At 30.3% G+C, this 15,504-nt stretch overlaps 1 protein-coding gene across 1 annotated transcript; it reads right to left on the bottom strand.

Annotated features, from left to right (window-relative positions):
- Positions 1-13,721: 13,721 nt before the first annotated feature.
- Positions 13,722-14,552, bottom strand: LOC113870097. The gene is made up of 2 exons (XM_027506697.1): positions 14,036-14,552; positions 13,722-13,921 (listed from the first exon to the last, which is right to left on the bottom strand). Exons 1-2 carry the CDS (start codon positions 14,550-14,552, stop codon positions 13,722-13,724), a joined length of 717 nt encoding a protein of 238 aa, XP_027362498.1.
- Positions 14,553-15,504: the final 952 nt, after the last annotated feature.

Below are 15,504 nucleotides of genomic sequence, written 5' to 3'. Positions count from 1 at the left end.
TATATGTTGTAAGTCTTCTTTCAAGATTCATGCAAAGTCCAAGCCAAATTCACTTTGGAACCAAATTATGATATATGGTACCAAATTATGAGCAACTCAAAGCTACTTGGCTATACCGACAGTGACTAGGCAGAATTTGTCGACGACATAAAGAGCATGTTTAGTTATGCTTTTTCACTAGAATTAGGAACAATCTCATGCGCTTCAAAGAAACAAGTAGCAGTTGCACAACAAAAAACAGAACCTGAATATGTTTATGAAGTGAATTACTAAGACTATAAGTCAAGCAATATGTTTACAAAGAATACATGCAGAAATGGGAGAAAAAAAGACTAGCCTACTACAATCTACTGCAACAACAAATCAGTTATAACAATAACAAAGAACCTAGTGCATCATAGCAGAACAAAACATATAGCAATCAAATACCACTTTATCAGTGAAGTAGAAGAAACTAAAGAAATCAAGCTCGAGTACTGCACAACTGGAGATCAAGTTGCAAACATTTTCACTAAAGCACTACCAAAACTAAAATTTGAGCAACTACGCACAATGCTTGGAGTTACAGAAATTTGCATCAAGGAGGAGTATTAGAAATTGATACAAATTTCTAAAATAATCTAAAAAAAATAAAAATACTAGGAACAATTTAGGAAAAACCATTTGAATCTTCTAGGTTCAAGATATTTATAGAGATAGTTCTAGAATATTGAACCACCAAAACATAATTGTGAATACACATTTTTTCCCTCATTTCAATAAAAAAAAAAGAAGAGAAAGAAAAGAAGGCTCCGTGAAATAAGGAACAAGCAACTTGCTCCCGCTGCCTGTAAAAAATGCCTCCCGCTGTCTGCAAAAATCCCATCAAAAATGAAATTATACAAAACAGGAATGACGTGTATGAATGAGAAAGAAAAGTTGTGAATCAGGTGTAAAAAATAAACATACCGAGATATGAAAAGAGAGATAACAGAATGGAGGAGGAGGGTCGAAAAAAGCAAAAAAAAAAAAGAGAGGAGATAGGGAGAGCAATCGGAGCAAGAATACGAAAAAGGGGACTCGGAGAAGAAGAAGAGATGTTTCATTTTAGAGAAAGAAAAATAGGGAGAAGGGGAACCCAAAAAAAAAGAGAAGATAAACCTTTTAAACGAAAGAAGAGAGAAACGTAGAAAGGAAAAAGCCACCCAGAGAAGCCAACCATTCGAAAACCAAAAAACTTGCTGGAAGGGTAATATTAGAGAAAGAGTAAGAAGGGAGATTTGAACAAAGGGGAACCAAAAGATAGTAGCGGAGAAAAGTAAGGTTTTTTTTTAGCTATCATTTTCGGTGTTCTATTTCTTCTTACAAATAAATCAATAAATTGCTTCTTATTTTTATCCTTGAACCTGTCGCCAATTTCAATCCATCACGTCGTTGCAGCTTGTCTTTCTTTTCTTCGTTGCCTTACACTTATGACATATAATAATGACACACTATTCATATCACATCCTGATAATGCCTTTTTCTTTCTTTGTATCTTTTACGAATTAGTGATACAGGATCGTATAGTATTCAACTTTCATTTGGTTTGATTTATTTATGTTAGTTTGTTCCCCTGCATATATACATATATTTAAACAAAGAGCGAAAGATGAAAGAAATTGAGCTCTTTTACTTTTTTAGTTTAGTTTATTTAATTTATTATTTATTCTATTTGAATAGCAATGATAATGTCTGGTAATAAAAAAAATGAAGAGGATGTTAAGAGTAAAATGTCATATTAATTTTATTGTTATTATATCTTTGTTGTTATTATAATTTATATAAATATTATTATTTAAAGTGTTCTTAAATTTTGTAAAGACAATAATAAAAAAGGATAAAATTTATATATCGTCTCATTTTTAATATTCATTTTATTTTTATTTTGTCACCTATGTTTAATTTTATTATAATTATTATATTATTTTTGCGTAATATGTATGTTTATCATCTCTTTATTTTATGTTACTAAACTATATTTTCTTCTAAAAAATATTCATCAACAACAACATAATAAAGACATAAAATTAATAAGACAATTTATAATACTAATGTGTAGTTTATCTACCTTTATGCATTACAAATTGTTGAAGTTAATGTGTACCTACGTTACCATTAATTTCATGCAATATACATTTGTTAAGTTAAATAATATTTTACTAATTCTTTCACCTTTCTAAACTACATCGTTTCAAATATTTTATTTTAATATTCAAATGACCAATTAGTCAATTAAGTTAATGATAATAATAATTTTATTGATACAGTAATTTATAAATTGATTAATTAAAATATATTCCTTTAAAGCAAACATTTTTTTTACTCTTAATCAATAAATAATTAAGGAATTAATTTATGAACTAATTTAATTTAGCCGTTTGTAACGTCATCGTGTAGCGTCTCTACCTTTGTACGTTTTAAATTGTTGAGATCTTTGTATACCAACGTTATCTTGGTCTCACGTAATACAAAATTATTAAAAATATATTTTAAGTTCCCTCAAATAAACGCTTACCTTTATTAATCAATTTAAATATATTAATTTGTTCTCTTTAAATATTTTTAAAATTGATTTCATATTTAAAAATTTTAAATCATGTTTCCAACTCGAAGAAAATATTTCTACTAAATTTTAACAAAATGTTCAGCGATATAGATGTGCAATTTACATTACCTTCGATCAACAAATAAATCATGAAATATTTATGTATAGCATACGCTATTTTAAATTTCTTCAAATATTAATTTTATTTTATTTTAATTAAATTATATATTAAAAATACTTTTTCATAAATTAAAATATTAGATTTTAAATACCACAGTTTTTACAACGACTTACAATATGGATGTGTAATTTTCCTTCGCCTTTCGTATTGTTTCTCGTAGAGTACATGTATAACCGCGTTATCTTGTATTCTAAATATTATAATTTTATAAAACTAATTTTAATTTTAAAAAAATAAATTTTATTTTTTTACATAATTTGATTTTAACAACCAATTTCGTAATTTTTAGACAGAATTACGTGGCTTTGAGTTCCCATTGCACCCGGGGATATGTAGGAGCGGGAACCGAACTCGTCAAGTCAAAATAATTTTCAAAATAACCCAAATAATATCTCAATAAATAATATTTCTTCTTCTAAAATAAAAATAATTAATGTTTAGAGATTAAATAAATTTTTTTCAAAACTTAAATAAGTTTGCACAATTAATTTTAGGTAACCGTTTTAAACGAACATTGTAGGGTGCTAACACCTTCCCCACACGTAAATGACTCCCGAACTCATTTTTAGTTTTAGAGATCATATTTATTTTAAAAAATTTTTTCCAAAGTTTTCTTAAAATAAACTTTGGTGGCGACTCCTCTGATATTTTTGAAAACGTTTTTTGCCGTACCGTTGTGACTACCCGGTTGCGACAATAATAGTGGAGGATGTCTATAAATAGGCAAGCTATCCATTGTAAATGTCATGAAGAAATGATCAAGCTATCAATTCTTCATCTCTTGAATCTCTTACTAAAACAACTTCAACTATCATTTTCAACTGACATATATCAACTATCTTATTCATCCCACCTACACCAAAACTCATTATGTTTTTTTTAAGATGCAGTCCAGCTGGAAATAATAGATTTTTTAGGTTTTGTGTCAATTGTGTTTTTGGTAAAAATAGAAATTTTTAAAATTTTTGAATACCATTTCTTCTAGTGCATTTTCTTGAAATCAAAGTGATGTCAATAATATCTTTCCTAATGGCTGCTTGAAGGTAATGAAAACTTATTTACTTGTCAAGGATAACCTTGAAAAGAAATAAGTACTTGATTACATGATAACAGTGCAAAATGGTTATGAAGAATACTTAGAGAAATAGGAGAAAAATAAAACAAGCCTAATACAATCTATTGTGACAACATACCAGCTATAACAATGGCAAATAATCCAGTGCATCATAGCAGAACAAAACATATAGCAATCAAATAAGACTTTATAAAAGAAGTAGAAGAAACTAAAGAAATCAAGCTCGAGCATTGCACAACTGAAGATCAAGTTGCAAACATTTTCACTAAAGCACTAACAAGACCAAAATTTGAACAACTACGCAAAATGCTTAGAGTTACAAAAATTTGCATCAAGGAGAAGTATTAAAAATTGATACAAATTTCTAGAATAGTCTAGAAAAAAATACTAAGAACAACTTAGGAAAAATCATTTGAATATTTTAGTTTCAAGATACTTCAAAAGATAGTTTTAGAATATTGAACCATCAAAACATAATGATGGAGGATGTCTATAAATAGGCATGCTATCATATTATAAATGCTATGAAGTGATCAAGCTATCAATTCTCTATCTCTTGAGTCTCTTACTAGAACTTCCTCAACTATCATTTTCAACTGTTTCAACTAACATATTTCAATTATCTTATTCATCCCTCCCACACCAAAACCCATCACGTTTTTTTAAGGTGCAGTCCACCTGGAAAAAATAGATTTTTTTTGTTTTTGTGTCAATTATGTTTATGGTAGAAAAATAGAATTTTTTAAAAGTTTTGAATACCATTTCTTCTAGTGCATCTTCTTCCAATGAAAGTGATGTCAATAATATTTTTCCCAATGACTGCTTGAAGGTGATGAAAACCTATTTACTTGTTAAGGATAAACTTGAAAAGAAATAAGTACTTGATTGCATGATAACAGTGCAAAATGTTTACAAAAAATACTTGGAGAAATGGGAAAAAAAAAATAAAACAAGCCTACCACAATTTACTACGATAACAAATTAGTTATAACAATGACAAACACTACTAGAAAAGCGTTGATTACAGATGAATTTTTATTCATCTGTATTACAGACGGATTTACAGACAAATTTGTGTTTTTCTTTTTATTTTCTAAAAAATCCATCTGTAAATTTGTCTGTAGTTTGCCTGCCATTTGGCGCGAAACAATATAGACAGGAATTACAGACAGATTTTTCGTCTGTAATTTGAAAAAGGGAGGAAATTTTGGATCGAGAGTTATATATGGATTTTTTCGTGTATAAATATTGCCCCTTTTAACTGAATTTTCATGTAGCAATTTACAGACAGATTTTTTCGTCTGTAAATGGACTTGACGAATTTATAGATAGAAAAATCCGTTTGTAACTGGATCTTTAAAATGCACCATTTCATTAAACCATTTACAGACAGATTTTCCCGTCTGTAATGCTTGAAACCCATAAATTTGCGCCTCCCCCTTCCCCTTCCTCATTTTTCACAAATCTCTCTCTCTCTTGCCTCTCTCTGTTTCTCTCAAGGAGCTTCAGTTTTTTGGCCTTTGCGAGTGATTGAAGCATCCATTTGAAAGATAATTTGCATCATTATGTTCCTGGTACGATACTCTAACTTTTAATCGGTTTAGTTTTTTTTTTATTTTTGATGTATTTTAGAGACTTAAAATTTCTAAGATAGAGTTGTAGGATTGGAGAATGTATGACTGGGGGGAAGGGCGTAGAGGTCCTTCTCTGAACCTGATTATTATGTGTTGTTGGATTGTTTGTGTTTGCGGAGTTTGTAGAATATACATGTTGTGGAGTTATAAGGGGATGTGCTCTAGAACGGTTTAGGATTGTAATGTGTATGTTTTTGATGTATTCATTAATAGATTATTACATAATATATAGATTATGTGTAAATAAAATTTAAATTTTTGTATTAAGTACATGTAAACAAATGTAAAGAAATATTAATATATTAGGGAAGATTCCGCCAAAATTTACATTAGAAATTTGTTGTATTAATTGTAAACAAATATAGGAAAATATTCATATATTAGGGGAGATTCTACCAAAATTTACATTAGAAATTTGTTGTATTAAGTGTAAACAAATATAGGGAAATATTCATATATTAGGGGAGATTCTACCAAAATTTACATTAGAAATTTGTTTTATTAAGTGTAAACAAATATAAGAAAATATTCATATATTAAGGGAGATTCTGCCAAAATTTACATTAGATACATATTTTATTAAGTGTAAACAAATATGATAAAATATTCATGTATTAGGGGAGATTATGCCAAAATTTACATTAGAAATTTGTGTAATGTAAACTAAAAGGTTAATACAATATTGTATATTTGTGTATTTGGTCTCTAAACATGTATTATATTTGTTTCAGATATGGCAGGTAAAGGTAAGAAAGGTGTTACTCAAGGTCCTAATCGTGGCAACGCTACTTCACCCACTGCTCTCACTTCTACTTCTACACCAGCTACTATGCAGACCTCACAGGATAGGGGATAGGAACAATTTATCATGGTGCCCAACCCTATGTATGTTGCTCCTCCCTCTTCACTGCCGACTACACATGCCACACAACCTCCTTTTACACAAGGGACAGGTGAGGGATCCACTGCTGTCCCAGCTGTAAGTGGGCAGCAATCATCACAGACCTATGCATCATCTAGATCGCTTCCAACTTTAAGATGGGATGAGTCTACTTGGTAAGTTAAATTTAAAATATGAATAATAACTCTATTTGTTTTAAACAAGTTATAATAATTGTATTATTGTATCGTGTGTTAAAGTTGGATTCCACCACATAAGGGTCTTCACCAGGTGACAGATACCATTAAGAAGATGTTTGATGCGCCTTACACAAGTTTTGCAAATGTGCCTAAGGATACAAAGATGGAATGGTTCAAAGATTGGAAGGTAATAACAGTTAATTAATTCCAGCTAAGTGTAAATAGATATTGTTTCTTTTAATTCTTCTAATAAAATTGTATTTATGTAGAGCAACTTCTCCATTCCCCCAGGATGAAAAGATGATTTTCAAGGTATGAAAGAGTCGCACTGCAAAGCGACTAAGACAGATGTACATTGAGGCCCGTCAGGATCCATCATCTTCTGATTAGATAGCACCCAACTTCCTTCATGTCTTGTAGGAGTGTTTGGGTACGGATGAGTTTAAAAATCTCTCCGTAAAGAACAAGACAAACAGGACATCCTTAAAAGGAAGATCATTGCATACTGGTGGTTCTACGACTTTGGCTGGCACTAAAGCGAAGATGGTATGTGATTTTTAATTTTCTTTTAAAATTTATTTTATTCAATCTATAATAGATGAGTGAGACGGTGATTTAATTGAAATTGCAGGAAAAGTCACTGAAGAGACCACCTACATATGGAGAGGTGTTCAAGGAGACACATACTCGCAAGGAAGATAAAACCTTGTGGGTTGATACACGATCTCAGGTCACATATGTAAGTAATCCTTATTGACAATATATGTTATTGTTAATGATTTATTATATAGTATTCGAGACTAATATATAATTATCTGCATTGAATTATAGGATGACTATGTTCAAAGGCTTGAGGAGACATCTTTTCAAGATCCAGAATCAGTTGACCATGATACTATATGGTCAGAGACGGTGAGTGTCCTTTATAAAGGCCGCATTTACGGCATGGGGAGTCGCTTTGCAGACTCTATGTCCCCTGCATCTGTCACCGGAGATGCCCCTTCTGTTGTACTTGAGGAAGTGGAAGACATGGTCCGCACTCAGGTTCATGCCCTCAATGAAGAATTGCATAAGCAAAATGAAGAGATATGGAAGAGTAAGGAAAGTGCATGGAAAAAGAAGTGGACGCAAAAAATAGAGAAGAAGATAGAGAAGAAGGTGACATCGAGGATGCAGAGGGAGGTGCAGCAACATATGCAGCAACAACATATGCAGATGTAGCAGATGCATGCATACTTTGAGCTCATGAAAGCAAGCACCTCTACACCTCTTCCTCCAACTCCACCAATCTTCAGCTCCATGCGTCATTCCTCCTTTGACTCGTCCTCTACTGATGGCGATAATTTTTTGGAAGATAATCACGACTATTATTAGTGATATACAATGTTATTTTATTTTTTATATTATTTTTCTAGATGTTTACTTCTTCCTTTGTAATGAAATTTTAATTTTACATTTTATAAATAACTTTTAATTTTAAATATATGATTTTGTAGTTTTTATTATGTTTATAAATTGTGATAATTAGAAACAACGAGAAATAATTATGTTTATTAAAAAAATGAAACAATTTTTTTGAAATTTTATAAATGAATTACAGACGGATTTTTCTGTTTGTAAATTACAGACGAATTTAAAACTTCATCTATAATTATTTACCGATGTGCAAATTACAGAACTATAATGCTAAAATTCTTCTTTAATAGTGAAAAAATACATCTGTAAATTCATCTATATTTCTGGGTTTTCTAGTAGTGAAAGAACCCAGTGCATCATAGTAGAACAAAACATATAGTAATTAAATATCACTTTATCAAGGAAGTAGAAGAAACTAAAGAAATCAAGCTCGAGCACTGCACAACTGAAGATCAAGTTGCAAACATTTTCACTAAAGTACTACCAAAACCAAAATTTGAACAGCTACGCACAATGCTTGGAGTTATAGAAATTTGCATCAAGGAGGAGTATTAGAAATTGATACAAATTTCTAAAATAGTCTAGAAAAAAAGTACTAGAAACAATTTAGGAAAAACCATTTGAATCTTCTAATTTCAAGATACTTATAGAGGTAGTTTTAGAATATTGAACCACCAAAACATAATGATGAAGGATGTCTATAAATAGGCATGCTATCGTATTGTAAATGCTATGAAGTGATCAAGCTATCAATTCTCTATCTCTTGAGTCTCTTACTAAAACTTCTTCAACTATAATTTTCAACTATTTCAACTAACATATTTCAATTATTTTATTCACCCACCTACACCAAAACCCATCACGTTTTTTTAAGGTGTAGTCCAGCTGGAAACAATAGATTTTTTTGGTTTTCTGTCAATTGTGTTTATGGTAAAAAATAGAAATTTTTAAAAGTTTTGAATACCATTTCTTCTAGTGCATCTTCTTGCAATCAAAGTGATGTTAATAATATCTTTCCCAATGAATGCTTAAAGGTGATGAAAACCTATTTACTTGTTAAGGATAAACTTGAAAAGAAATAGGCACTTGATTACATGATAATAGTGCAAAATGGTTATGAAAAATACTTAGAGAAGAAGAATACCACTGTATCAGGTAAGTAGAAAAAACTAAAGAAATCAAGCTCGAGTATTGCACAACTGAAGGTACTAGTAGGATAGTGGCAAAACAAAATAGGCAATAAATACCTGTCTCCAAAGAGGAAACATTCTAGACTCATCACCATTGAATCGCTATGCACTGGTGAACATAATATAATAAATTTCACAATTCATATCTATAGATAACCTATTCCAAAATAAATTTTACTAGGACAGTAAAACAACACAAAGCATAGTTTAGATTTTAAAAAACTTTTGGCAACCCCAATTATGTAATGACTATCATCAATAAGACTCAGAAGTCCATGACTGTCAAACTCATCAGAGCAGCAAGTGATCACAATCCCCCTCATAGAAATGTTGTTTACAAAAAGGGAGTTGTCGACCTATATGTGATAACCATTTTTGGCACAAGCAACATTTATAATTTCTTTTCAAAATAGAATGTGCACTTAATTTTCATTCAAGATTAAAAGTACTTTACAACCTTTATAACTTGGAAGTGATAATCCGTATTACCACTAAACTAATGCCTTTTAATCAAGTTGCAATGAGTAGAAGCTCTAGTGCTCTACTAAAGTTTGATTCCAAAAATGCAAAACTAACCCCTTTCTATAAAAAAAATATCAATACAAGTGCATATTATTTAAGTAAGTGAAGTTTACATCCAATATGGCCAAATATATTTCTATTAAAGAATTTCATATCCACGGTTCCTATGTAATGATACCTTTCAATGAATGCCACTTAGGCAAGCTGAAGCCTCTATCATGCACGAATTAATAGCATCCATTAAAAGTCAGAATGATACAATGCCATCTTAAGTGTCATGCTAAAAATTGTACATACTTCAATAAATGAAAAGGGGACAAACTGCATTTTCCATAGGTTTACAGGTTGTATGATTTAACTACTAATCCAAGGGGTAATGTATGGGTATTTTCTTCTCTTTCAATATTGTAAGGAAGCAAAATTTAGAATTAAAATAAAACCATATCATCTTCTAGTCATGAATACAAATGTAAAACTGCTAAATATATCCAAAGAAATTCACCTCAAAGTTAAATTAGTTTCATATGAGAAGAACAGACCAAAGGTTTTCTCAACAACATTTAGCAGTGCAGAAAATTCCATCTATGTTTTTCTCTGCCAAATATGGTAGAGCAGTTATGAGTTCCAAACTGGTAGTGAACATAGAATGAAATAGGAAATAAGTGGAGCTGTAGCAAACATACCTGCTCAGCAATGGTACTTTTAAGAGAATGATCACATGAAAAAACCTTCAATGAAGAAACTTTGAAAATTGAATGCCCCAAGTAAGATCCAACACATTCACGCTCAGTTATAACCAGCAAATACGATCCTAAGAGAATAGTAAAATTTAGCAACACCACAATGATAGCTTAAATTGAAGTATAATATTTAAAAATAATGCATAAATGAATTCTCTATCTCTTGAGTCTCTCACTAAAACTTCTTCAACTATCATTTTCAATTGTTTCAACTAACATATTTCAACTATCTTATTCATCCCACCTACACTAAAACTCATCACGTTTTTTTAAGGTGCAGTCCAGCTGGAAACAATATATTTTTTTATTTTTGTGTTAATTGTGTTTATGGTAAAAAAAAATAGAAATTTTTAAAAGTTTTGAATACCATTTCTTCTAGTGCATATTCTTCTAATCAAAGTGATGTCAATAATATTTTTTACTAAAGCACTACCAAAACTAAAATTTGAATAGCTACGCACAATGCTTGGAGTTACAGAAATTTACATCAAGGAGAAATATTAAAAATTAATACAAATTTTTAGAATAGTTTAGAAAAAAAATACTAGGAACAATTTAGAAAAATTTATTTGAATCTTCTAGTTTCAAGATACTTCTAAAGATACTTTTAGAATATTGAACTACCAAAACATAATGATGGAGGATGTCTATGAATAGGCATGCTATCACATTATAAATGCTATGAAATGATCAAGTTATCAATTCTCTATCTCTTGAGTTTCTTACTAAAACTTCTTCAACTATCATTTTCAACTGTTTCAACTATCTTATTCATCCCATCGACACCAAAACCCATCACGTTTTTTTAAGGTGTAGTCTAGCTGGAAACAATAGATTTTTTGAGTTTTGTGTCAATTGTGTTTATGGTAAAAAAAATAAAATATTTTAAAAGTTTTGAATACCATTTCTTCTAGTGCATCTTCTTGCAATCAAAGTGATGTCAATAATATCTTTCCCAATGGTTGCTTGAAGGTGATGAAAACCTATTTACTTGTTAAGGATAAACTTGAAAAGAAATAGGTACTTGATTTCATGATAACAACGCAAAATGGTTACGAAAAATACTTGGAGAAATGAGAAAAAATAAAATAAGTCTACCACAATTTACTACAACAGTAAATCAATTATAACAATGACAAAGAACCCAGTGTATCATAACAGAACAAAACATATAGCAATCAAATACCATTTCTTCTAGTACATCTTCTTGCAATCAAAGTGATGTCAATAATATCTTTTCTAATGGCTGCTTGAAGGTAATGAAAACATATTTACTTGTTAAGAATAACTTAAAAAAGAAATAGGTACTTGATTGCATGATAACAGTGCAAAATAGTTAATCAGATATGGATACTGCCTTGGGTGAACGAGCTCCTGGTGTTGTAATTTCTACTCACTCGAAAAGGAATAGAATTGCAGCTCTTTGTATGTTGATCTAAATGTATATAAAAATAAAACCTTCAAATTTTCACTATCACTCATCATTTTCGATCTTGTATTAATTTTACTTTATTCATTAACTCTAAGGTCTTCTTTTCCAAGACCCCATCTTATCAAAGTCGCATGCTTCACTGAAGATATTTCTCAATTCATAGTAGAGATTAATCCCTTTTAAATCACATAGAGATTATAGATTGATTTGCACATTTATTTTTATCTTTTTGCTATGCTAAAGAGCCTATAAAAAATTTTAGAGTATTTATACTGACTTATGTGGGATATGAAAATTTAATTTGATTTTTTTTTTCATTTTAAATAACTTCAATGATTGATATGCTTATTCGAGTGATAGAAAATGAAGTTTTGTGGGGGATAGTCTTAGAATATAAATTCTAAAAGGTCTTATCTCTTTAGTTTTTAGTTAAGAGGATAGCACTTACATTTTAAATATTCTTATTACTCTTTTATTGTATTCCTTTTTACTTCTTGTAATTGTAGCAATGTTCACATCAAGATTAGTACATATTTTGGTGGGGGAAAACGAAGTGCATTCTAAATTTTTTTTCCTAAAATTTAACAGCTAAATATCGTAACTGATTCATGTTCAATTTTCCCGTATTTAGTGTTGAATCTACCTCCTCTCCATTATATACCCCCCCTAAAAAAAATAAATTGTTATTGTAGAATATTTTCCATAATCAACATTAAATAATTATATTAAAGAGTTTAACTATATTGAAAAATGACTAGCTAGCTTCTTCAATTTGTTTTGTTGGATGCAGGCTAGTGTCTTTTATAATTAAATGCTCCTATTGCTACATACTATAATGCCAACCAAAATGGTTAATTTATTATTACTTTGAACTAAATCTTAAGTTTTATTGGATGCATAGTTTGTTAGTTCCCAAGTAGTTAATTTTTAACTACCGGGATTGTTTGATTTTTTCTTACCTCTAATCAGACGCATGTTGAACATATGATCATGGCTGATATATACACAACATTGATAAACCAAGGACAAGAGAAAAACAAACGAAACGAGGATTAATGCATGTTTTGACAAAAAGAACAAGACATTCCTTTTATGCAAGTCCAAGACTTTTACAGATTTTATCAACAGCCTGCAAGTTATTGTACTAAGAAGAAGGAACTGGAAGTTTTCTGCAAAAAAAAAAAAAAATGCTGATTTTGGGGAGAAATAGGAACCAGAGATATCTAATTGGAAACTTTTATTTCCATCTCCACATGCAAATGAATGGTAATAGAATGTGTAAAGGTATGCATGTGGCAAGTTTCATGTATCAAAATGAACGATGAAGGAGAGATATCCTTCATTCTTCACATTTTCTTTCTTTTCGTATCTCTCCCTTCTTCTATCACATTATCTATACGTCCCATTTTGCATTTTGTCACTCTTATTTTTTCCTTTATATTTCTCTTTTTCTTCCGCTAGCCTAACACTCAAATTAACATTATTTTTCCTTTGGATATACATTTTCATTGACAGAGAGTAATGAATAAAGTAACGCATGAGAGGCTATTCCTTAGTCTTCTACTTCTAAGGGTGTAAGCAATAAGAGATTCACAAAACTGTACGTGAGGCATGAGATCCGGCCGGCATGCGTATATATACATCAATCCCTAACATATCAATTCCGCATAAAGAGTTACGATAATCACTTATACAAACATAGGATAGCATCTTATATACTATATTACTTAACCAAAACCCATAAAGCAGCGAAAGTGTTATAATACTATGTTATAAAACCAAAAGCAAACAAAAATTATATATATATATATATATATATATATATATATATATATATATATATATATATATATATATATATTAGGGCTTATTAATTCAATTGCTTTCATTCATCATCATCTTCAGTCGAAGGCATCTCATTCAAGTCAAATCTTAATTTCCTTCTCTCCTCCTCAACCTTTTCTTCTTCAGTAGGGTCAACATTGTGAAAGGACTCCATTGGTTGGTTCAGATCAAACTCATGCTCTGGAATAGGTGATAGTGGTGCTGACCCTTTCTCGCCGCTCTTTCCCTCAGCACTCTCACCTACCAATTAATAACCATATAATTGTTAATATATAAAGAGACACGTCCAAATCATAAAAAAACACACACACACACACACACGAAATCATTGTTCGTTATATAGTGAGTTAATACCTGTGTGATCTTGAAGTGAATGTTCTACGGATGTGGAAGTGGAGCCAAAAACAGGAGGCTTGAAGAAACCGCGATATGCACGTTCAGGGTGTTTACGCATGTGACCAAACGCGCCCTTCCAAGTCAAAAACTCTTTTAGACAGAGAGGGCAAATGGGTTTCCCACTGGGAATTTCTCTCAATTCCGAAGCCTTTCTTTTTCTCACAAGTATTCCTTCACTGCCAACTTCACCACTCTCCACCATCCTTGCACCACCACCACCATTCCCAGCCACAGAAACCCCACTTTGCCTTGAACCACCAACTTTACCACTACCACCACCATCACCAAGTTCCTCCAACACTTCCCAAGGGGTCTTCATTAGGGTTTCTCTTTCCCCTTCCTCTTCAGAGCCCTGGTCATTGGTTTGGTTGAGTGTGTGATGAGTTTCATCAGAGGGAGGGTGTTCAGGGGAAGAAGGTGGAGACTTGTTATTAGGATCCGTTGTTGAATCCTCGGAAATGTTCTGCGTCTTCATCGATCTTTGTCTGTATGTTTGAAAATCAAAACCTAAGAATAATGAAAAATGACCAATGGCAGTGGGTGTGAAATCTTAGTATGTTGAAGAGTTTGTGTTTGTGATGAATATTTATGATGATTCTTCGTATGCTATATTTTGAGTGCATTAACCATATTTGAACCCGTGTGTTGTTATTACATACCCATTTGCGAAACAATACGATCATGCAAATTGATTATGCCTTTTGAATTTAGACTGGAAAGGTGACTTGAATACGTGTGTCTATTATATACTATATTTGTAAAATTGTGTTAATAGAGAATTATTAATGATACAAAACAAAATGTACTCATAATTATTAAAATTTTTAAAAATAAATACTTTTGTTACACTTTAATTCCATTATATTTAAATAAAAATGTCAGAAAAATAATCTAGATTTTGTAATTATCATAAATGAAATCAAGATAACCACTGTAAAAATAATATCGTTTATTTTCAAACTAAAATTATCAAAGTATTACAGTAGTCTTTATTAGTATAGTTATTGTCTAAAAAAATATAAATTTTAAAATTTTATACTGACAATATAATATATATATATATATATATATATATATATATCATATTTAATAATTTTGTTTGTATAAATTTTTTAAATATTTATTTTCTTTTTGGAGAAAAATTATACTAACAAAAAAACTTAGTACATTTGATAATTTGTGTTAATAAATGTCAATATTTTTGTATTGAATCTTAATGTTCATAAAACATACATTCACGCATACGTATGCATATGTGAGTGTACTTATATAAATATATCAAAAATTTATTTTTTTAATGATTTTTAGGAATAGTAAATTTATCAAATGTTAGATTGAAATTGTTTTTGAAACAGATCAAATTTAAAATATTTTATATTATAAAAAATAATATTCAATAATTGTAACAATTTATTTAAATTATATAA

The sequence above is a fragment of the Abrus precatorius genome, unplaced genomic scaffold (genome assembly GCF_003935025.1).
Source record: "Abrus precatorius isolate BTA unplaced genomic scaffold, Abrus_2018 Scaffold6, whole genome shotgun sequence".
Classification (NCBI taxonomy): Eukaryota; Viridiplantae; Streptophyta; class Magnoliopsida; order Fabales; family Fabaceae; genus Abrus; species Abrus precatorius.
The sequence above is the reverse complement of the archived record's forward strand: the minus strand, read 5'-3'. Positions and strand labels throughout refer to the sequence as shown.

Bases quoted from the DNA above. Each gene is read 5' to 3' on its own strand.
- LOC113870097 (XM_027506697.1), bottom strand. From the start codon at position 14,552: ATGAAGACGCAGAACATTTCCGAGGATTCAACAACGGATCCTAATAAC. The intron at 13,922-14,035 runs GTATTAACTCAC...ATTAATTGGTAG, and splicing joins TTCACTTCAAGATCACACAG to GTGAGAGTGCTGAGGGAAAG.